Raw genomic sequence first — 22,933 nt, 5'->3', positions numbered from 1 at the left:
GTTTGGCATTTGCCAGAGAACACCAAGATTGGCAAATTCACCACTGGCGCCCTGTGCTCTTCACAGATGAAAGCAGGTTCACCCTGAGCACATGTGACAGACGTGACAGAGTCTGGAGACGCCGTGGAGAACGTTCTGCTGCCTGCAACATCCTTCAGCATGACCGGTTTGGCGGTGGGTCAGTCATGGTGTGGGGTGGCATTTCTTTGGGGGGGGCGCACAGCTCTCCATGTGCTTGCTAGAGGTAGCCTGACTGCCATTAGGTACCGAGATGAGATTCTCAGACGCCTTGTGAGACCATATGCTGGTGCGGTTGGCCCTGGGTTCCTCCTAATGCAAGACAATGCTAGACCTCATGTGGTTGGAGTGTGTCAGCAGTTCCTGCAAGAGGAAGGCATTGATGCTATGGACTGGCCCGCCCGTTCCCCAGACCTGAATCCAATTGAGCACATCTGGGACAACATGTCTCGCTCCATCCACCACAGACTGTCCAGGAGTTGGTGGATGCTTTAGTTCAGGTCTGGGAGGAGATCCCTCAGGAGACCATCCGCCACCTTATCAGGAGCATGCCCAGGCGTTGTAGGGAGGTCATACAGGCACGTGGAGGCCACACACACTACTGAGCCCCATTTTGACTTGTTTTAAGGACATTACATCAAAGTTGGATCAGCCTGTAGTGTGGTTTTCCACTGTAATTTTGAGTGTGACTCCAAATCCAGACCTCCATGGGTTGATAAATTTGATTACCCATTAATAATTTTTGTGTGATTTTGTTGTCAGCACATTCAACTATGTAAAGAAAAAAGTATTTAATAAGAATATTTAATTCATTCAGATCTAGGATGTGTTATTTTAGTGTTCCCTTTATTTTTTTGAGCAGTGTATAATTAATTTATAAGTCCAAAATGTATGTTCTGCAGATTGCTCATTTTTATATTTGCTCTCAAAGAAAATCATATGAAAACAAAAAACAGCATTGAGGACTACTCATTCCTCACGCCATGTCCATTTCTATGGGCACCAGCACTGTTCATGACACAAACTGTTCACACCCCTCTTGTTAGTGCAGAATATGTTGCAGTATTAACGCAAATTTTCTTTCAATTCTATACTATGTCTAATGTGTATTAATGTGATATTTGAGTGACAAAAAAATTCAAACAATATCAATGGGCCAAAAAACCTAATTAAAATAATGTTAGCTGACATGGACTAGTTGATCATGTATGCAATGACTAACATGACGCACTACCCAAAGCCTGACTTTAGTTCCTTTAAAAAAAGATATGTATATATGTGTGTGTGTGTGTGTGTGTGTGTGTGTATATATGTATATATATATATATGTATATATATATATATATATATATATATATATATATATATATATATATATATATATTACACACACAGTACCAGTCAAAAGTTTGGACACACCTACTCATTCAAGGGGTTTTCTTTATATGTACTATTTTCTACATTGTAGAATAATAGTGAAGACATTAAAACAATGAAATTACACATATGGAATCATGTAGTAACCAAAAAAGTGTTAAACAAATCAAAATATATTTTATATTTGAGATTCTTCAAAGTAGCCAGCCACCCTTTGCTTGATGACAGCTTTGCACACTCTTGGCATTCTCTCAACCAGCTTAATGAGGAATGCTTTTCCAACAGTCTTGAAGGAGTTCCCACATATGCTGAGCACTTGTTGGCTGATTTTCCTTCACTCTGCGGTCCAACTCGTCCCAAACCATCTCATTTGGGTTGAGGTCGGGCAATTGTGGAGGCTAGGTCATATAATGCAGCACTCCATCAATCTCTCAGCGCAAACCAGATGGAATGCTGTATCGCTGCAGAATGCTGTGGTAGCCATGCTGGTTAAGTGTGCCTTCAATCAGTTCTAAATAAATCACAGTGTCACCAGCAAAGCACCATCACACCTCCATCCATGCTTCACGGTGGGAACCACACATGCGGAGATCATCTGTTCACCTACTCTGCGACTCACAAAGGGACACCAGTTGGAACCAAATATCTCAAATTTGGACTCATCAGACGAAAGGACAGATTTCTACCAGGTTTGATGTCCATTGCTCGTGTTTCTTGGCCCAAGCAAGTCTCTTCTTTTTATTAATGGTTTCTTTGCAGCAATTCAACCATGAAGGCCTGATTCACGCAGTCTCCTCTGAACAGTTGATGTTGAGATGTGTCTGTTACTTGAACTCTGTGAATCATTTATTTGGGCTGCGATCTGAGGTGCAGTTAACTCTAATGAACTCATCCTCTGCAGCAGAGGTAACTCTGGGTCTTCCTTTCCTGTGGTGGTCGTCATGAGAGCCAGTTTCATCATAGCGCTTGATGGTTTTTGCGACTGCACTTGAAGAAACTTTAAATGTTCTTGAAATATTCCGGATTGATTGACCTACATGTCTTAAAGTAATGATGGACTGTCATTTCTCTTTGCTTATTTGAGCTGTTCTTGCCATAATATGGACTTGGTCTTTTACCAAATAGCCCTATCTTCTGTATACCACCCCTACCTTGTCACCACACAACTGATTAGCTAAAACGCATTAAGAAGGAAAGAAATTCCACAAATGAACTTTTAACAAGGCACACCTGTTAATTGAAATGCATTCCAGGTGACTACCTCATGAAGCTGGTTGAGAGAATGCCAAGAGTGTGCAAAGCTGTCATCAAGCAAAGGGTGGCTACTTTGAAGAATCTCAAATATAAAATATATTTTGATTTGTTTAAGCATTTGATTTTCTAGCTTGCTGCTATGATGGTGAGTACTGGATTGGAATTGCAGATGCTGTGGATGATGGAAGCATGGACGTAAATGTGAAATTCATGCATCCAAGTTATCCAGCAAGGTCATTTTCTTGGCGAAACAGAGTGGACGCGTTATGCACCAAAAACAAGCATAATCTGCCTGGCTACCCAAACTCCTTGCTTCGGCCAAACGCTACGCCAGGCCCACGGACGTTACTTTCTTTTCCATAATGAGCCTGGATCTGAGTACCTCCCAGACGATTTCTAGAACGCAAACACATTCTAACCGTTCTGATTGGTCTCAGAAATCGATGGGTTGGGCTAGAGACAGAACACACATGGGTAAATCGGTATTTAGAAAAATGTTAATTGGCTTTGATCCTCTGATTTGTTGGAGATTATCCAATAGTTGATGACTTTTTTTTGTACAATGCCCCTTGTTCCCCTTGTCACCACAAATGACTTCAACGATGGAAGTCTGACTGAAGTATGTAGCGAACAGAGCACCAGAATAATTCTGTTTGAGTCGTCTGGGAAATCAGCTGCACCATTAAAATGCTCTGCATGGTCAATCCGACATCTGACGAGGTCATACAGCATTTACTGTAATGCAGACTTCAGGGCTTTCATACTTCTTGCGCTTAGCAGAGCAGAGCTATTGTGAAGAAAGTTGTCAAGGAATTGAGTTTGTGTTTTATACAGGAGGTTCCGCCCCGGCCTACCGTCAACTGTTCCTAGGCCGTCATTGAAAATAAGAATTTGTTCTTATTAACTGACTTGCCTAGTTAAATAAAGGTAAAATAAATATAAACAAATTATGTCAATGCAGAGTTATATGGAGCATTGTTAGTTAATTTGAGAGGTGCACAGCGATGCGGTACGGAGCTTGATTTTGCCTCTGCATGCCTCCAGAGGCTCCTCAATTATGTCACACCTTCCAAATGAAGCCTCCGACCACATTTTCGGATCAAGCATAAATTGGCTATAAGGCACCAACCACTGCAATCTTTTGGGATGTAGCGACATCAATGCAATAGAAGATGCACTGAAGAAAGTGAAAGTATGAAATGAGGAATGAGAAGTCCTCAATGCTGTTATTTGTTTTCTTATGATTTTTATTTGAGATGTGTTTGGGCAAATAAAATGTTCTAACTTGAATTCTTCCCCCACGTTTATAAATCATTATAATTTGAAGGTTCTGTCTTGAATTAACATTGAGGGGGAGGGAGATTCATCACACACAATTTAGGTGCAATCAATTAGCTTAATTTCTCTGAGATCAAATTATATTTAAACAAAATAATTTTAAAGGAATGCTAATCTTTCTGCAGAGACCATTTTCAGAACATTCTGAGATGGTGGGTGTCATGGCTTCCTGAAATGACACTCTACCCTTTGTCTCTAGTTAGTTCAAGTAACATGTGACAGTCATCTAGAGATATTGCAAAGTATTGTTGTAAAGTAGGTTGCTCATTAGCTACATTTGATGAACTCTTCTGTTCTACAGTGCATCATGTCACGTTACAGTACTGCCTCCCCCAAGCCTGCCATGGGCCACTCCAAACACTCTGGTAGTGGAGGCTGGGCTGAAAGACATACGCCTCCATGAAGAAGTTAAGATTGCTGTGAACATCTCCCTTGATAGGTTTCAGTACAGTGAGCAAAAAGGTAAGAGAAAATGGTCCTTCAACTCATGCTGATGAATTGATGATTCATGGAGAAATGTGTATTATATTATGCATTATACATATATATATTTTTTTTACAGAGATTGAGTTTCCTTCCTCCCTGTCCAGTACTGAGAGGGCCTTCATCCATCGCATTGCGCAGTCCCTGGGATATATCTCTAAAAGCAGAGGGTGAGCTATCCAAATTGATATGAGGGATATCAGAGCCCATAGCCAGGTTGGTTGTTTAGCAACAAAACCGACTTGTGCGCAACTATGGGGCTTAACAGACAAGGTTGTCTTAAATTGTTGACAACATGTAAACTATATTTTGGCTCCATGTTTATTGAAAACATAAATACATTTGCACAATGAGCACTTGTTGTCTCTCAAATACATGGTTAGAGTTGTTAGGTAGCTACTGAATTGTTGCCATATTAGCATTGACATGAAATCAGTCAAAACAAGACAAGGTATCAATAACAAGATACAATGAGCTGAAACGAGCCACCTATGATTCCCCACACGGCAGCTTATTGTCATTGTTGCTAGCTATCTGACCGTTCATAATCATAACAAACACACAGCTTCTGGCCACATCAATGCGCGCGCATAATGTTTTTGGTAATGTTGTCAGCCAACCTGTCTATAGTCTTTAGGTCAATCTCAGATACTCCCATATACACTGAGTGTACAAAACATTACAAAAACCTTCCTAATATTGAGTTGCACCACCTTTTTCTCTCAGTACAGCCTCAATTTGTCGGGGCATGGACCTACAAGGTGTCAAAAGCGTTCCACAAGGATGCTGGCCCATGTTGACTCCAATGATTCCCACAGTTGTCAAGTTGATTGGATGTCCTGTGGGTGGTGGACCATTATTGATACACATGGGAAACTGTTGTGTGGGAAAACCCAGCATCATTGCAGTTCTTGACGCACTCAAACCTGGCACCTACTATCATACCCCGTTCAAAGGCACTACAATATTTTGTCTTGCCCATTCACCCTCTGAATGGCACACATACAGTGGGGCAAAAAAGTATTTAGTCAGCCACCAATTGTGCAGGTTCTCCCACTTAAAAATATGAGAGAGGCCTGTAATGTTCATCTTAGGTACACACACAGACAAAATGAGAAAAAAATCCTGAAAATCACATTGTAGGAGGTTTAATGAATTTATTTGCAAATTATGGTGGAAAATAAGTATTTGGTCACCTACAAACAAGCAAGATTTCTGGCTCTCACAGACCTGTAACTTCTTCTTTAAGAGGCTCCTCGGTCCTCCACTCGTTACCTATATTAATGGCACCTGTTTGAACTTGTTATCAGTATAAAAGACACCTGTCCACAACCTCAAACAGTCACACTCCAAACTACACTATGGCCAAGACCAAAGAGCTGTCAAAGGACACCAGAAACAAAATTGTAGACTTGCACCAGGCTGGGAAAACTGAATCTGCAATAGTTAAGCAGCTTGGTTTGAAGAAATCAACTGTGGGAGCAATTATTAGGAAATGGAAGACATACAAGACCACTGATAATCTCCCTCGATCTGGGGCTCCACGCAAAATGATCACAAGAACGGTGAGCAAAAATCCCAGAACCACACGGGGGGACCTAGTGAATGACCTGCAGAGAGCTGGGACCAAAGTAACAAAGCCTACCATCAGTAACACACTACGCCGCAAGGGACTCAAATCCTGCAGTGCCAGACGTGTCCCCCTGCTTAAGCCAGTACATGTCCAGGCCCGTCGGAAGTTTGCTAGAGAGCATTTGGATGATCCAGAAGAAGATTGGGAGAATGTCATATGGTCAGATGAAACCAAAATATAACTTTTTGGTAAAACTCAACTCGTCGTGTTTGGAGGACAAAGAATGCTGAGTTGCATCCAAAGAACACCATACCTACTGTGAAGCATGGGGGTGGAAACATCATGCTTTGGGGCTGTTTTTCTGCAAAGGGACCAGGACGACTGATCCGTGTAAAGGAAAGAATGAATGGGGCCATGTATCGTGAGATTTTGAGTGAAAACCTCCTTCCATCAGCAAGGGCATTGAAGATGAAACGTGGCTGGGTCTTTCAGCATGACAATGATCCCAAACACACCGCCCGGGCAACGAAGGAGTGGCTTCGTAAGAAGCATTTCAAGGTCCTGGAGTGGCCTAGCCAGTCTCCAGATCTCAACCCCATAGAAAATCTTTGGAGGGAGTTGAAAGTCCGTGTTTCCTAGCAACAGCCCCAAAACATCACTGCTCTAGAGGAGATGTGCATGGAGGAATGGGCCAAAATACCAGCAACAGTGTGTGAAAACCTTGTGAAGACTTACAGAAAACGTTTGACCTCTGTCATTGCCAACAAAGGGTATATAACAAAGTATTGAGAAACTTTTGTTATTGACCAAATACTTATTTTCCACCATTTGCAAATAAATTCATTAAAAATCCTACAATGTGATTTTCAGGATTTTTCTTTCTCATTATGTCTGTCATAGTTGAAGTGTACCTATGATGAAAATTACAGGCCTCTCTCATCTTTTTAAGTGGGGGAACTTGCACAATTGGTGGCTGACTAAATACTTTTTAGCCCCACTGTACACAATCCATGTCTCAATTGTCATAAAGGCTTAAAAATCTATTAACCTGTCTCCTCCCCTTCATCTACATTGATTGAAGTGGATTTAACAAGTGACATCAATAAGGGATAATAGCTTTCACCTGGATTCACCCTGTCAGTCTATGTTATGGAAAGTGCATGTTTTATACACTGTGTTCAAGCGGAACTTGAGTAGAACAGTTTGTGTATCCCTCCCCGACATTGTAGCGTAAGTTCTAACTCCCTAAAAGCCTCCCTCAGGTTTACTAGTGTGCTGTGCTTCAAGCCTAACAGCCGATTTCATTCATTTTCAGAAAAGGATCGAGCCGCACCCTCACTATCAGAAAGAAGGATGGCTCAGACGGCCCAGTCCATCATGACTTTCAACCTTTCCCACAATTCCAAGCATGTAGTGCGCAGCTTGCTGCAGAGGTTCCCCATCACCAACAAGGAGTGCACAGACCTACTGCCTCACACTGAGGGAGGCCTGTCTGTGGCCATGGAGGCTGGTGAGTGGTAGTTGCATCTCAGGGTTAATAATGCATGGATATCAATGGGAGACGTTGCCAAACTTTAGGTTTGTAATGTCAATATACTAATGAATAAACTATCAAGGTGTTAACAATATGTATTGACAATACAAAGTATAAACATTCCTCTGCCCCTCCTTTTTTTTCTCCGCCAGAGAGCAGCCGTGACAAGAACAGGACCAGCGGGCGGCTCAACAATGGCATCCCCCAGGTGCCCAAGAGGAGGGGCCCGTCTGAGCTAGACTTCTAGCTAGACTTCTTCCGCCGCTCGCTGCCTGTGTACGAGCGCCAGGAGGAGATCGTCCAGGTCATCAAATACACACCCGTGTGGTCCTAGTGGTGGGGGAGACCGGCTGGGGGAAAACTACACAGGTGAGGGGGAGAAATGTTTTACGTCACTGTCCAAATATGGGATTGTGCTGTTCTTATGCTCTACAAAGGTATTACATTTGTAAGTTCCTGATCAGCTAGAAAGTAATTGGGAAGTGTTTTGCCATTCCAGATCCCACAGTTCCTTCTGGACGACTGCAGCCGAAATGGGATCCCCTGTCGTATCTTCTGCACGCAGCCCCGGCGTCTGGCTGCCATCGCTGTGGCGGAGCGGGTTGCAGCAGAGAGAGCGGAGAGCATCGGTCAGACCATCGGCTACCAGATCCGCCTGGAGAGCAGGTAGGAGAGAGCGAGGGAGGAAGGGAGGCACTAACTCTGTCTACGTTCACTGGGCTACTGTGCAGAAATTAATGAAATCTCATCACTAAGCTAAGGACCCTGGGACTAAACACCTCCCTCTGCAACTGGATCCTGGATTTCCTGATGGACCGACCCCAGGTGGTAAGGATAGGCAACAACACATCTGCCACACTGATCCTCAACACCGGGGCCCCTCGGGTGCGTGCTTACTCCCCTCCTGTACTCCCTGTTCACTCACGACTGCGTGGTCAAGCACAACTCCAACACCAAATTTGCTGACGACATAACAGTGGTAGGCCTGATCCCCGACAACAATGAGGACAGTGAGGAGGTCAGAGACAGTGAGGAGGTCAGAGACCTGGCAGTGAGATGCCAGGACAACAACCACTCCCTCAATGTGAGCAAGACCAAGGAGATGATTGTGGACTACAGGAAAAGGAGGGCCGGACAGGCCCCTATGAACACAAACGGGGCTGTAATGGAATGGGTCGAGAGTTTCAAAACAGTCGTGAAGAGGGCACGACAACACCTTTTCCCCCTCAGGAGACTGAAAAGATTTCGCATGGGTCCCCAGATCCTCAAAACGTTCTACAGCTGCAACATCGAGAGCATTCTGATCGGTTGTTTATTATCTATGCAGTCACTTTACCCCTGTACAAATTACCTCGACTAACCTGTACCCCCACACATTGACTCGGTACCGGTACCCCCTCTATATAGCCTTGTTATTGTTATGTAATCTTATTGTGTTCATTTTTGTTCGATTTTTTTTACTTTAGTTTATTTAGCAAATATTTTCTTAACTCTATTTCTTGAACTGCATTGTTGGATAAGGGCTTGTAAGTAAGCATTTCATGGTAAGGTTTACACCTGTTGTGTTTGGCGCATGTGACAAATAAACTTTGATTTGTTTGCCCCCTCAGAGTTTCTCCTAAGACGCTGCTGACCTTCTGCACCAGCGGAGTCTTGCTGAGAACACTGATGGCTGGAGATGCCACAATGTCCACTGGTACTCATGTCATTGTGGTGAGTAAAAGTTACTGTGACCCTTTTGTTATAGTTCACAGCTTTTACTGTATGAATGCACATCAAAATGAGTTCATTGTGTCAGGACGAGGTTCACGAGCGGGACGGCCTGAGTGACTTCCTGCGGATCAAGATGACGGACATGCTCCATGTTCCTCCGCTACTTCAGCTCCTGTCCCGTCATCCACAGTAAGTCAACCCCGTCTGTTTGGATAGGCCACATACAGAGACGAGAGTACAGAAATCACTACAGAATCACGTAATATACTCATCTGAAATTGGGACCGGGATTCATCAATGAAACTGTTACCTGCAAAAGCCAGGTAATTGCAGCGAAAGACCTCTGTATGGACGGGGCTAGTGCTTGTCTTGACTGGTCCTGCAAGCACTGATTTGTTAAATGAAATGAATACATGGGAAAGTAAGAATATTTTTTTTATCTAGTCAAAGGAAGACCATTTGAGGTGAAGCAACTCTTCCTGGAAGATATCTTGAGGACAACAGGTTATGCAAACAAAGACATGATGAAATACAAAAAGGAAATTCAGAGGGGTAACTACCAACCTTCTCTCAATCCTGGTTTGCTTGATTTCCATTTTGATTTCTGAACACTGTTTTGGACTCATGTCCAATGTCTCCCAGACTGAACAAGTGCATGTGTGTCGTCCCTGGCAGTGGAGAAGCAGCAGACGTCCCTGACAGAGTGGTGTAAGGTCCTGGAGGGCGGCTCCCGCCAGGAGCCCCAGAGGGAGAAGACCTCAGCCTCCTGTGTCCTCCAGGAGAACGATCTGCTGGATGATGGAGGGGACAGTGTCTTCAACCAGCTGGTGAGAACAACAGTTAGTTTGGGTTGGATATGGGGGCCATGCTCATTTCTCAATATCCTAGTTTTCTATGTTATTTTCTCCCAGTTGCTTCAGTTATTTTCAGTATGTACTCTGAATGGGCTGAAGAGATGTCACTAATTATTTTGGGATTATTCACTGATTGGTGAACTCAATCATGAGGAGCAATGTCACAGGGGATATTATTTCCTGGTTCTTAGTAAGTGGCACTGGGTTTGCTCTCAGTTTGATACAAGATGTGTTGTTTCAGAATGAGAAAGATGTGGCGTCATTGGACCCGTGGCTGCTGAAGGAGATGGATGCCTGCATCTCAGACATCTTCCTCAACCAGGACGCTGATGCCTTCATCCAGCTCTTCAATCTCATCCTTAGTGAGAACGTCAGCGGTAAGGTTTTGTATGCGTCCTTAACTATGTGCCCCAGTTTACTCTTGTATCTCTATTTTATTTGTGTATGAAATAATGACACCAACATAATCAAAAATGTAAATAAAAAAATGTAAATACATTTAATAAAAATGCAATCCCAAGAGTTGAGAGTAATATTCCCAGTAGTTCCAAGCCTGATATGTCCTCCTCCTTCTGCTTCTCAGTGTACTACATGCACAGTGAAACAAGCGCCACTCCCCTCATGGTGGCAGCAGGTCGAGGCTTCCTCAGTAAGATTGAGCAGCTGCTTAGTATGGGAGCCAGCGTCAGAATAAAGGAAATATTGATCAGTATTTGGTTTGTTTCAGGACAGCACTGGACTGGGCCAAGCACTTCCAGCAGGCAGAGGTGGTGGACCTACTAGAATCCTACCTGTAAGAGCACCATTTATCACTGTATCATTGTTATGAATGGCTCTATGTGAAAACCCTGCCTTTGTTTGAGGATGATAACCGAAATACTCCCTTCCTTGGTAGCTCATCCCTGGAGGCGGGGAAGCTGGACGAGTGGTCCCTGGTGCAGGCAGCCACCACAGAGATGAGCCCGGAGGACCAGGAGCTACTCAAGGAATACCACCACAGCTTTGACGACGAGCAGGTGGACCTGGACCTCATCATGCACCTGCTGCAAAACATCTGCACCAGCTCTGAGGAAGGTGAGAGATTGTCTTGTCTAGTGACTACTTGATAGTCTTGTGTGGTGACTACTTGATGAGTGTTATCTAACGACTACTTGATAGTCTTATCTAGTGACTACTGAATGGTATTGTATTTTTAAACTTTTCTAATTGTTTGGCGCAAAGTCGAGAGCTTGGTGTTCTAAGGTTCTATCTGCAAAAAGATCATTCTGAGCTAATTGGCTTTAAAGTTCCAAACCCTCATTGTTTTGAATGGTGTCAGCAATTTTTATCTTATATTCTATTGAACTTAAAAACATGAATTTGGATATTTAGAGTACTATATAGGTAGAGAACATTGAACAGAACAAGGAAATGACAAAAATGTAGATCCTTTTTGAAATTTTATTTTTAGTAGACTGTAACATGTCATTTTGGTGCCTCTCAGGGCTATGCGCGGATGATGTCGGTCATCAGACAGGGGCACTGTCAGGACTGGGGACTTCAGTGTGGAGTGGACCTGGAAGGAGAGCCTGCCCTTCCAGTATGCCCAGCAGCTGCTCAACCCCCTGGAACGACAACAAGAAAGTGCAGATCAGCAGAGACGGACAGATGGGTTACCTAACATCAATACAGTCAGAACAACTCCACAGACAATATAGACAACCGAATAAAGAGAGATGTTATGCTGCTAATATGTAAACATCCCATCTATCTACCTACCTCATCCCCATACAGTATTTATTTATTTATCTTTCCCCTTTGCACCCCAGTATCTCTACTTGCACATTCATCTTCTGCACATCTACCATTCCAGTGTGTAATTGCTATATAGTAATTACTTCACCACCATGGCCTATTTATTGCCTTAACTCCCTTATCTTACCTCATTTACACTCTCTGTATATAGACTTTTTGTTTTATTTTGTTCTGCTGTATTATTGACTATGTTTTGTTTATTCCATGTGTAACTCTGTGTTGTTGTATGTGTCGAATTGCTATACTTTATCTTGGCCAGGTCGCAGTTGCAAATGAGAACTTGTTCTCAACTGGCCTACCTGGTTAAATAAAGGTGAAATAAAATAAATACAAATAAATATTATGGTCAAAACTCCCCCACAGTCTACTGTTAAGAGAACTTGCCAGCTTGTTGTCCTAAAAAAATGAAATGATTTAGCATTTTCTTCCTTGTTGGCCATGCCTATGAAGTCCTGTGTGGCTCAGTTGTTAGAGCATGGCGCTTGCAAAGCCAGAGTTGTGGGTTCAATTCCCAGTATGAAAATGTGTGTAATCATTATTGTAAGTCGCTCAGGACAAGAGCATCTGCTAAATTACAAAAAATGTAAAATGTTTATGGGATGTGTGCTGAAAATAAGGTCTGAATTTAACAAAGGGGATCTTATACATTTTGTTCTGAGATATCAGTCCGTTAACATGAACTTTATGAATTATTAAGCCTTTGTTATTGTTTTGATTACTCAAAATGCTTCTAGATTCACAGATAGTGATGTTAGCTGATTGAGATTATTTCATAGAACAAAATGTATTTTAGGAGATCCTCCTAAGCCTGTGTTTACCACAGACCTTATTTTCAGCGTTTATCCAAAAACCCTACAAAAAAAACATTCATTTCCCCATAGGCTTTGGCCAACGAGCAATGGCTGAGTTCTCCCCCATTAGTGCCTACAAAAATGCGTCATTACTATTTTACTCTATATTGTCAAGATGACCCCACCGACAAACAGCATTCAATGTACAAAGACTAATTAAACAAACATACCAAAATGGCTTACATTTAAGATTTTAAATGAGATGACTTGTTTATTTCTTGGGGACCATGCAGAACACATACTGTATATTGCTAGTTTGCTTCATACACTATATGACCAAAAGTATGTGGACACCTGCTCGTCGAACATCTCAGTCCAAAATCAAGGAGTTGGTCCCCTGCTAGTAACATCCTCCACTCTTCTGGGAAGGCTTTCCACTAGATGTTGGAACATTGCTGCGGGGACTTGCTTCCATTCAGCCACAAGAGCATGAGTGAGGTCGGGCACTGATGTTGGGCGATTAGGCCTGGCTCGCAGTCAGCGTTCCAATTCATCCCAAAGGTGTTCGATGGGGTGAGGTCAGGGCTCTGTGCAGGCCAGTCAAGTTCTTCCACACCGATCTCGACAAACCATTTCTGTATGGACCTCACTTTGTGCACGGGGGCATTGTCATGATGAAACAGGAAAGGGCCTTCCCCAAACTGTTGCCACAAAGTTGGAAGAACAGAATTGTCTAGAATGCCATTGTATGCTGTAGTGTTAAGATTTCCCTTCACTGGAAGTAAGTGGTCTAGCCCAAACCATGAAAAACAGCCCCAGACCATTATTCCTCTTCCAACAAACTTTACAGATGGCACTATGCATTGGGACAGGTAGCGCTCTCCTGGCATCCTCCAAACCCAGATTAGTCCGTCGGACTGCCAGATGGTGAAGCGTAATTCATCACTCCAGAGAACACGTTTCCACTGCTCCAGAGTCCAATGGCGGTGAGATTTACACCACAATGTGGACCCTTGGCATTGCGCATGGTGATCTTAGGCTTGTGTGTTGCTGTTAGGCTATTGTTAGCTAGACTAGTGACGAATAGTTATTGTGCTGACGTTACCTCCAGAGGCAGTTTTTAGAACTCGGTATCAAATGTTGCAACCGAGGACAGATGGTTTTTAGGTGCTATGCGCTTCAACACTTGGAGGTCCCGTTCTGTGAGCTTGTGTTACCTACCACTTCATGGCTGAGCCACAACAGCACTTACAGAAGAGCGGGGCAGCTCTAGCAGGACAGAAATGTTACAAACTGACTTGTTGGATTGGTGCTACATTGAAAGTCACTGAGCTCTTCAGTAAGGCCATTCTACTGACAATGTTTGTCTATGGAGATTGCATGGCTGTGTGCTCGATTTTATATACCTGTCAACAACTGGTTTGGCTGTAGTAGCTGAATCCACTAATTAGAAGGGGTGTCCACATACTTTTGTGTATATATAGTGGAGCTCATTTCCAACTTTGGTCTGTATATTTCTATGACTGGAATGGGAAATTTTTTCCCCTCCTTACTTTATCTCTCTTATCTCTCACTGGTTCATGTAGGAGTTGGAGCCTCAGGCTGGGGGCCAGCTGCTGCTGTGGGAAACCACAGCAGCTACCACAGCAACACGAGGTACAACAGGCCCCATCTTTTTCATCAGATAACCACAGGTTACACACAACGTGACTCCAGAAATATAATTTTAAGTGTTTAAGGAAATCAGACAAAATAACTCCTCTCTCTTGGACAGACCCATTTCTTAATTTAAAATACACCAAACTATTGTTTCATTTTACGCAGCCTTGGACGGTTCTTTTGCTATGCCCATTTGATTATTTTTTTATTAAATACTATTACCAGTTGGCAATGTGGTCATTAAATGTATTTTCTCCCTCTTTACCTATGAGAGATTGCACTGCTTGGACTGACCTTGAGGTCCTCACCATTTGACTTGGCTATGTAGTATTATAACAGATCGAAGAAAGTATTATAACAGATCGAGGGCTAGTTTTGTTCCTGAATGTGTTTTGAACCACTTCCTTAGCCACCTCTTTGTCATTTGATCCACAACCAGTTACACAATGTGCTTTCTATTTGGTGTTTTTTCAGTAACTGGGGTTCATGTTCAGCTTTTCAGATGCAATATTGTCATTATGTTCATGTTCAAGAATGTCTGAGTGCAGAAAGATGTGTTTACATGAAGTGACCTCACGAGAGAAGCTCTGTTCTGTTTGTTTTAATAATCTGGATAATACAGTTTATAAGGAGACTGACATCTACCCTAACTCACAGTGAAGTATATGGGACTATGGAAGAGAGGAAGTGTACAGTGAAATGTAATGATTGGGAGTATTAGTGAGGAATAGTGTCCCGTATGTCTTTTCAATGCTTCTCACAGCACATACGGTGCACTCAGAAAGTATTCAGACCCCTTGACCTTTTCCACATTTTGTTACATTACAGCCTTATTCTAAAATGGATTATATTGTTTTTTGCCTCATCAATCTACACACAGTAAGTATTTAGACCCTTTACTCAGTATTTTGTTGAAGTTCCTTTACAGCCTTGAGTCTTCTTGGGTATGACGCTTGGCACACCTGTATTTGGGGAGTTTCTCCCATTCTCAGTAGGTCCTCTCAAGCTCTGTCAGGTTGGATGGGGAGCGTCGCTGCACAACTATTTTCAGGTCTCTCCAGAGATGTTTGCTCGGGTTCAAGTCCGGGCTCTGGCTGGGCCACTCAAGGACATTCAGAGACATGTCCCGAAGCCACTCCTGCATTGTCTTGGCTGTGTGCTCAGTCTGAGGTCCTGAGCAGGTTTTTATCAAGGATTTCTCTGTACTTTGCTCCGTTCAGCTTTCCTTCGATCCTGACGAGTCTCCCAGTCCCTGCAGCTGAAAAACATACCCAGAGCATGATGCTGCCACCACCATGCTTCACCGTAGAGATGGTGCCAGCTTTCCTCTAGCCGTGACGCTTGGCATTCAGGCCAAAGAGTTCAATCTTGGTTTCATCAGACCAAATAATCTTGTTTCTCATGATCTGAGAATCCTTTAAGTACCTTTTGGCAAGCTCCCAGCGGGCTGTAATGTGCCTTTTACTGAGTGGCTTCCATCTGGCCACTCTAACATAAAGGCCTGATTGGTGGAGTGCTGCAGAGATGGTTGTCCTTCTGGAAGGTTCTCCCATTCCCACAGAGGAACTCTGGAGCTCTGTCAGAGTGACCATCGGATTCTTGTTCACCTTCCTGACAAAGCCCTTCTCCGATTGCTCAGTTTGGCCAAGCGGTCAGCTCTAGGAAGAGTCTTGGTGGTTCCAAACTTCTTCCATTTAAGAATGATGGAGGCCATTAGGTTCTTGGGGAATTTCAATGCTGCAGTAATTTTTTGGTACCTTTGCCCAGATCTGTGCCTCGACCCAATCCTGTCTCAGACAATTTCTTTGACCTCATTGCTTGGTTTTTGCTCTAACATGCACTGTCAACTGTGGGACCTTACATAGACAAGTGTGTGCCTTTCCAAATCATGTCCAATCATTTGAATTTACCACAGGTGGATTCCAATCAAGTTGTGGAAACATCTCAAGGATGATCAATGGAAACAAGATGCACCTGAGCTCAATTTCGAGTCTCATAGGAAAAGGTCTGAATACTTTTGTTTTTATTTTTTATATACACTACCGGCCAAAAGTTTTAGAACACCTACTCATTCAAGGGTTTTTCTTTATTTTTACCATGTTCTACATAGTGAAGACATCAAAACTATGAATTAACACATATGGAATAATTTAGTAACCAAAAAAGTGTTAAACAAATCAAAATATATTTTATGTTTGAGTTTCTCCAAATAGCCAAGCTTTGCCTTGATGGCAGCTTTGCACACTCTTGGCATTCTCTCAACCAGCTTCACCTGGAATGCTTTTCCAACAGTCTTGAAGGAGTTCCCACAATTGTTGAGCACTTGTTGGCTGCTTTTCCTTCACTCTGCAGTCCGACTCATCCCAAAACATCTCAATTTGGTTGAGGTCGGGGGATTGTGGAGGCCAGGTCATCTGATGCAGCACTCCATCACTCTCCTTTTTGGTCACAAATAGCCCTTACACAGCCTGGATGTGAGTTAGATCATTGTCTTGTTGGAAAACAAATGATAGTCCCACTAAGCTCAAACCAGATGGGATGGCGTATGGCTGCAGAATGCTGTGGTAGCCATGCTGGTTAAGTGTGCCTTGAATTCTAAATAAATCAGTCAGTGTAACCAGCAAAGCACCCCAACCCCACCTCCATGCTTTACGGTGGGAAATACACATGCGGAGATCATTCCTACATCCACGCCGCGTCTCACAAAGACACAGCGGTTGGAACCAAAAATCTCCAATTTGAACTCCAGACCATTGCTCCTGTGTCTTGTCCCAAGCAAGTCTCTTATTCTTATTGGTGTCCTTTAGTAGTGGTTTCTTTGCAGCAATTTTACTATGAGGGCCAGATTTACGCAGTCTCCTTTGAACAGGATGTTGAACTGTCAAGCATTTATTTTGGCTCCAATTTCTGAGGCTGGTAACTCTAATGAACTTATCCTCTGCAGCAGAGTTAACTTTGGTACTTCCATTTCTGTGGTTGTCCTTATGAGAGCCAGTTTCATCAGAGTGCTTGATGGTTTTTGCGACTGCACTTGAGGAAACTTTAAAAGTTCTTGAAATTTTCCGGATTGACTGACCTTCATGTCTTAAAGTAATGATGGACTGTCGTTTCTATTTGCTTATTTGAGCTGTTCTTGCCATAATATGGACTTGGCCTTTTACCAAATAGCCTTATCTTCTGTATACCACAACTGAATGGCTCACGCATTAAGGAAATAAATTCCACATTAATCCAGGTGACTACCTCGTGAATCTTGTTGAGAAAATGCCAAGAGTGTGCAAAGCTGTCATCAATGCAAAGGGTGGCTTTTTGAAGAATCTCACATATAAAATATATTGTTTACCACTTTTTTGGTTACTACATGATTCCATATGTGTTATTTCATAGTTTTGATGTCTTCACTATTATTCTACAATGTATACTATAATTATTTATTTTTTTAACTTGAATGAGTACGTGTTCTAAAAGTTTTGACTGGTAGTGTATATAAATTTGCTACAATTTCTAAAAACATGTTTTCACTTTCTCATTATGGTGTATTGTGTGTAGATTTGATGGGGAAATGTGTTCATTTAATACATTTTAGAATAAGTCTGTAACGTAACAAAATGTGGAAAAGGGGAAGGGGTCTGAATACTTTCTGAATGTACTGTTTGAGTTTCATGTACCATAGCAGCCCGTGGCACACACTGTGTTGAATGTTGTGTTAACGTTTGAAATGCGTATCACTGCACAATGTTGCCCAGACTGGAGTGGATCTGCACCCGAAACCTTAACCATAATACACTGATTGCACAAAACATTAAGACCTTTCCCTAATATTGATTTGCACCCTATTTTTCCCCCCAGAACAGCCTTAATTCATCGCGGCATGGACTCTACACGGTGTCAAAAGCATTCCACAGGGATGCTGGCCCATGTTGACTCCAATGCTTCCCACAGTTGTGTCAAGTTGGCTGGGTATCCTTTGGGTGGTGGACCATTCTTGATATAGATTGGAAACTGTTGAGCGTGACAAACCCAGCAGCATTGCGGTTCTTGACACACTTAAACCGGTGTGCCTGGCACCTACTTGTACTAATACCCCGTTCAAAGGCATCTTTTGTCTTGCCCATTCACCCTCAATGTCACAAAAATCCTTCTTTAACATCTCTTGTCCTTCAGCTACACTGATTTGAAGTGGATTTAACAAGTGACATCATAAAGGGATCATAGCTTCCCCTGGATTCACCTGGTCAGTCTGTCATGGTATCATGGAAAGATCAGATAGATGTTCCTAATGTTTTTTTATACTCTTTGTATAACCTTGAACTGCTGTAGCTAAATTGTGCCTGGTGAGACCTTACTAGAGTTCATGTCTTTCTCTTTCAGTCTCTGTCAACGACCCAAATGTCTCTTCATTTCAACTGATCTGTGATCGTTTGTCATTTATTTTGTATAATTTTTTTAATAAACAAAAAACTTATCCAGATATGAAATGTTCAAGTGGGTATTTTTTTGTTGTTGTATCTGTTCATGTTGTCCCTGGTAATGCAGGGGTTAAATATTACACAATTGACTTATAAGTCTGTGTTCATCTGACACATTTTTATGGTTGTATTATTATTTTTTATTTTACCTTTATTTAACTAGGCAAGTCAGTTAAGAACAAATTCTATTTTCAATGACTGCCTAGGAGCAGTGGGTTAACTGCCTGTTCAGGGGCAGAAAAACAGATACCTTGTCAGCTCGGGGGTTTGAACTAACCACTAGGCTACCCTGCCGCCCAAAGTAAGGTATAGATATAAAGACTTTATCAATAACCTGTCAGCTTTTATACATCCCCATTATAGTATTACCTGAAAAGGATAGTTCACCCTAAAATCAGATTATATGGTGCCAAATTTCCTACCTAATGTGTATTCCAGACTGTTGAATTTAAAAAGTTGTCCATAGGAGTGCAAATCTATTCATGAATTCACTGGAATTTAGACTGAATTATTGGCACCAACCCTGACGAGAACCCTTTGATTTTGTGGTGAACAATCCCAATAAAGGTGCTGTTTGCTTATTACTGTACCTCTCAGTAAGTCATAGGAAAAACACATTTCAATAGTGCAAGTAAATATTTATTTGCTACATATTTACATTCCTTCCACCCCTAGTGGATTGTACAATGCATATTTGAGTTGAAGCCTTAGAAATTAACTTACTGAAGGCTACTGTAAGCACAGTAAATATTAATGTACTAGAGCTGATTGCTTTTCTTATGTAGCAAACCCACTCTTCCTTTCCTGTGTCCTGTTGTATGTGTATGATGTGTGTAAGTTTTTTGCAGTAGTAGTGCATGTGAAACTGATCTAGGCGCTATTCTGGGTGTGTGTTTTGGTGAGGGCTGGCCAGTGGTTTGTTACTGAGGTCTCTCCCTTCTGGTGGCATGCAGCATCCACTGCAGCAGATCTCCTGCCAAACCTTCCATCAAGGAACTGTTCTGCTCGCTGGGTGGCTGACGTTTACTGTCGTCTAGGCAGTCTGGGTCCAGTAGACAACTCTCTGTAGAAATAAGAGAACAATCATATAGTAGACCAAACATCACTATGTTGTTTTTTTTGCATTACTATGAACTGAAGTGTCACCTCGCTAACCAGTGAAGGATGCAAAAGTTAAATATAGGCAAAAAGATATTCTGGGTTCAAGTATTTACACAATAAGTCACCTCTTACTAGTAAAAACACTATCACATCGGTTTCAAGCTCACCTCTCCATTTACTGTCTTTATCAAGTCCAGCAGACAGACAGGCTAGGGCTAACAAAGAAAGAGGATGGTCTTACCAGCATCACAGCACACCCCAGGTGCAGCACAGTGTCCCTCCTCAGACCCACACACTCTTCCTCCGGCCTCACAGGGAGAGGGTAGGTAGTTCTCCTCCACACAACTAGCTGCCTCTGGGGAGCCCACATAGCAGCCCATCCCTTCCCCACAGCAGATACTGGGGCCAAAGCAGAGGCCCCGGTTTCCAGGGCCACATGACATGCACTGGAAATAAAAGGATCCTTTGTAAATATCTGTGTAGAAGGTTAAAGCCAGGTAAGTTACAACACTGCTGATTGGCCTACTGTGTTTCAGTGGCTTAAATGAATTTTACTTTTATTTAAGATTCAATACTGCAGGCATCAAGGAGTCACATAAAGGACGATGTCTCCGTAGGCTACATTTTATCTCTGGCAGAGCTCATTTGTAGGCTATTCACATTAAACTGATTTGATGCTTATCTGTAAGAACTGTTTCATTAACCACGGAACAGAATGAATAGGCTACTTAATTTCAAACCAATTGATTCTTAGCACCAATAGGCCTAAAGTGTATTAAAACACCAAAGCACTCACTTCCTTCCCGAACAACCTAATTAAAACCAATCAACTGTTAAAATTATTGCGAACAAAACTGAGTGACTTTCCTTAGAAAAAAATATTTTCCATCGAAAAATAACTTACCGGTCTTTGCAGATCAGGAAAAGAGCGCTTCCCGCCTCGCGGACAGTTCTGGATGTAGCATGCAGAGGAGAGCGCGAGGAGCCCCAGGACGCACAGAAGTGGAATAGTAGAATCTGGCATCTCGTTCCGTCTGAAGTGCTTCGTCCAATTTGTACTGTAGGCTACGGCTACAACTGAACTCCTTCAAATGGCTCGTTTTTTTTGAACGACTAAGAACTTTCCGTTATTTATTGGGATCGTCCAAGTTGGTACAACGCTGATAAAGCTTAAGCTTCGCGCCTACGTCATCACATAATTTGCCTCTCCCTACCGTGACCATCGCCAATGTCCGATCTGATCTCTGATGATTCAACTGTCAAAATTAAGCCAATCCCTCTCCCATTTGATTAAAGACTAATTAGAATTGACCAATAACACTGGTAAATTAGATGAATGAGACTGACACTGTCTGTTTATATACAGTGGCAAGAAAAAAGTATGTGAACCATTTGGAAATATCTGGATTTCTGCATAAATTGATCAAAAAATTTGATCTGATCTTCATCTAGGTCACAACAATAGACACATCTGCTTAAACTAATAACACAAACAATTATATGTTTTCATGTCTTTTTATTTCACCTTTATTTAACCAGGTAGGCAAGTTGAGAACAAGTTCTCATTTACAATTGCGACCTGGCCAAGATAAAGCAAAGCAGTTCGACACATACAACGACACAGTTACACATGGAGTAAAACAAACACAGTCAATAATACAGTATAAACAAGTCTATATACGATGTGAGCAAATGAGGTGAGATAAGGGAGGTAAAGGCAAAAAGGCCATGGTGGCAAAGTAAATACAATATAGCAAGTAAAACACTGGAATGGTAGATTTGCAATGGGAGAATGTGCAAAGTAGAAATAAAAATAATGGGGTGCAAAGGAGCAAAATAAATAAATTAATTAAATAAATACAGTAGGGAAAGAGGTAGTTGTTTGGGCTAAATTATAGGTGGGCTATGTACAGGTGCAGTAATCTGTGAGCTGCTCTGACAGTTGGTGCTTAAAGCTAGTGAGGGAGATAAGTGTTTCCAGTTTCAGAGATTTTTGTAGTTCGTTCCAGTCATTGAGAGCAGAAAACTGGAAGGAGAGGCGGCCAAAGAAAGAATTGGTTTTGGGGGTGACTAGAGAGATATACCTGCTGGAGCGTGTGCTACAGGTGGGAGATGCAATGGTGACCAGCGAGCTGAGATAAGGGGGGACTTTACCTAGCAGGGTCTTGTAGATGACATGGAGCCAGTGGGTTTGGCGACGAGTATGAAGCGAGGGCCAGCCAACGAGAGCGTACAGGTCGCAATGGTGGGTAGTATATGGGGCTTTGGTGACAAAACGGATTGCACTGTGATAGACTGCATCCAATTTGTTGAGTAGGGTATTGGAGGCTATTTTGTAAATGACATCGCCAAAGTCGAGGATTGGTAGGATGGTCAGTTTTACAAGGGTATGTTTGGCAGCATGAGTGAAGGATGCTTTGTTGCGAAATAGGAAGCCAATTCTAGATTTAACTTTGGATTGGAGATGTTTGATATGGGTCTGGAAGGAGAGTTTAGTCTAACCAGACACATAAGTATTTGTAGTTGTCCACGTATTCTAAGTCAGAGCCATCCAGAGTAGTGATGTTGGACAGGCGGGTAGGTGCAGGTAGCGATCGGTTGAAGAGCATGCATTTAGTTTTACTTGTATTTAAGAGCAATTGGAGGCCACGGAAGGAGAGTTGTATGGCATTGACGCTTGCCTGGAGGGTTGTTAACACAGTGTCCAAAAAAGGGCCAGAAGTATACAGAATGGTGTCGTCTGCGTAGAGGTGGATCAGAGACTCACCAGCAGCAAGAGCGACCTCATTGATGTATACAGAGAAGAGAGTCGGTCCAAGAATTGAACCCTGTGGCACCCCCATAGAGACTGCCAGAGGTCCGGACAGCAGACCCTCAGATTTGACACACTGAACTCTATCAGAGAAGTAGTTGGTGAACCAGGCGAGGCAATCATTTGAGAAACCAAGGCTGTCAAGTCTGCCGATGAGGATGTG

At 42.5% G+C, this 22,933-nt stretch overlaps 1 protein-coding gene and 1 pseudogene across 1 annotated transcript; one reads left to right on the top strand and one right to left on the bottom strand.

Moving 5' to 3' along the window:
• Window positions 1-3,653: 3,653 nt before the first annotated feature.
• Window positions 3,654-14,417, top strand: LOC110522914 (annotated as a pseudogene).
• Window positions 14,418-19,478: 5,061 nt separating this feature from the next.
• LOC110523627 (vasotocin-neurophysin VT 1) lies at window positions 19,479-21,127 on the bottom strand. The gene is made up of 3 exons (XM_021602496.2): window positions 20,863-21,127; window positions 20,200-20,404; window positions 19,479-19,920 (listed from the first exon to the last, which is right to left on the bottom strand). Exons 1-3 carry the CDS (start codon window positions 20,980-20,982, stop codon window positions 19,778-19,780), a joined length of 468 nt encoding a protein of 155 aa, XP_021458171.1. The 5' UTR covers window positions 20,983-21,127; the 3' UTR covers window positions 19,479-19,777.
• Window positions 21,128-22,933: the final 1,806 nt, after the last annotated feature.

The sequence above is a fragment of the Oncorhynchus mykiss genome, chromosome 5, assembly GCF_013265735.2.
Source record: "Oncorhynchus mykiss isolate Arlee chromosome 5, USDA_OmykA_1.1, whole genome shotgun sequence".
NCBI lineage: Eukaryota > Metazoa > Chordata > Actinopteri > Salmoniformes > Salmonidae > Oncorhynchus > Oncorhynchus mykiss.
This window is presented reverse-complemented; position numbering and strand designations above follow the sequence as displayed.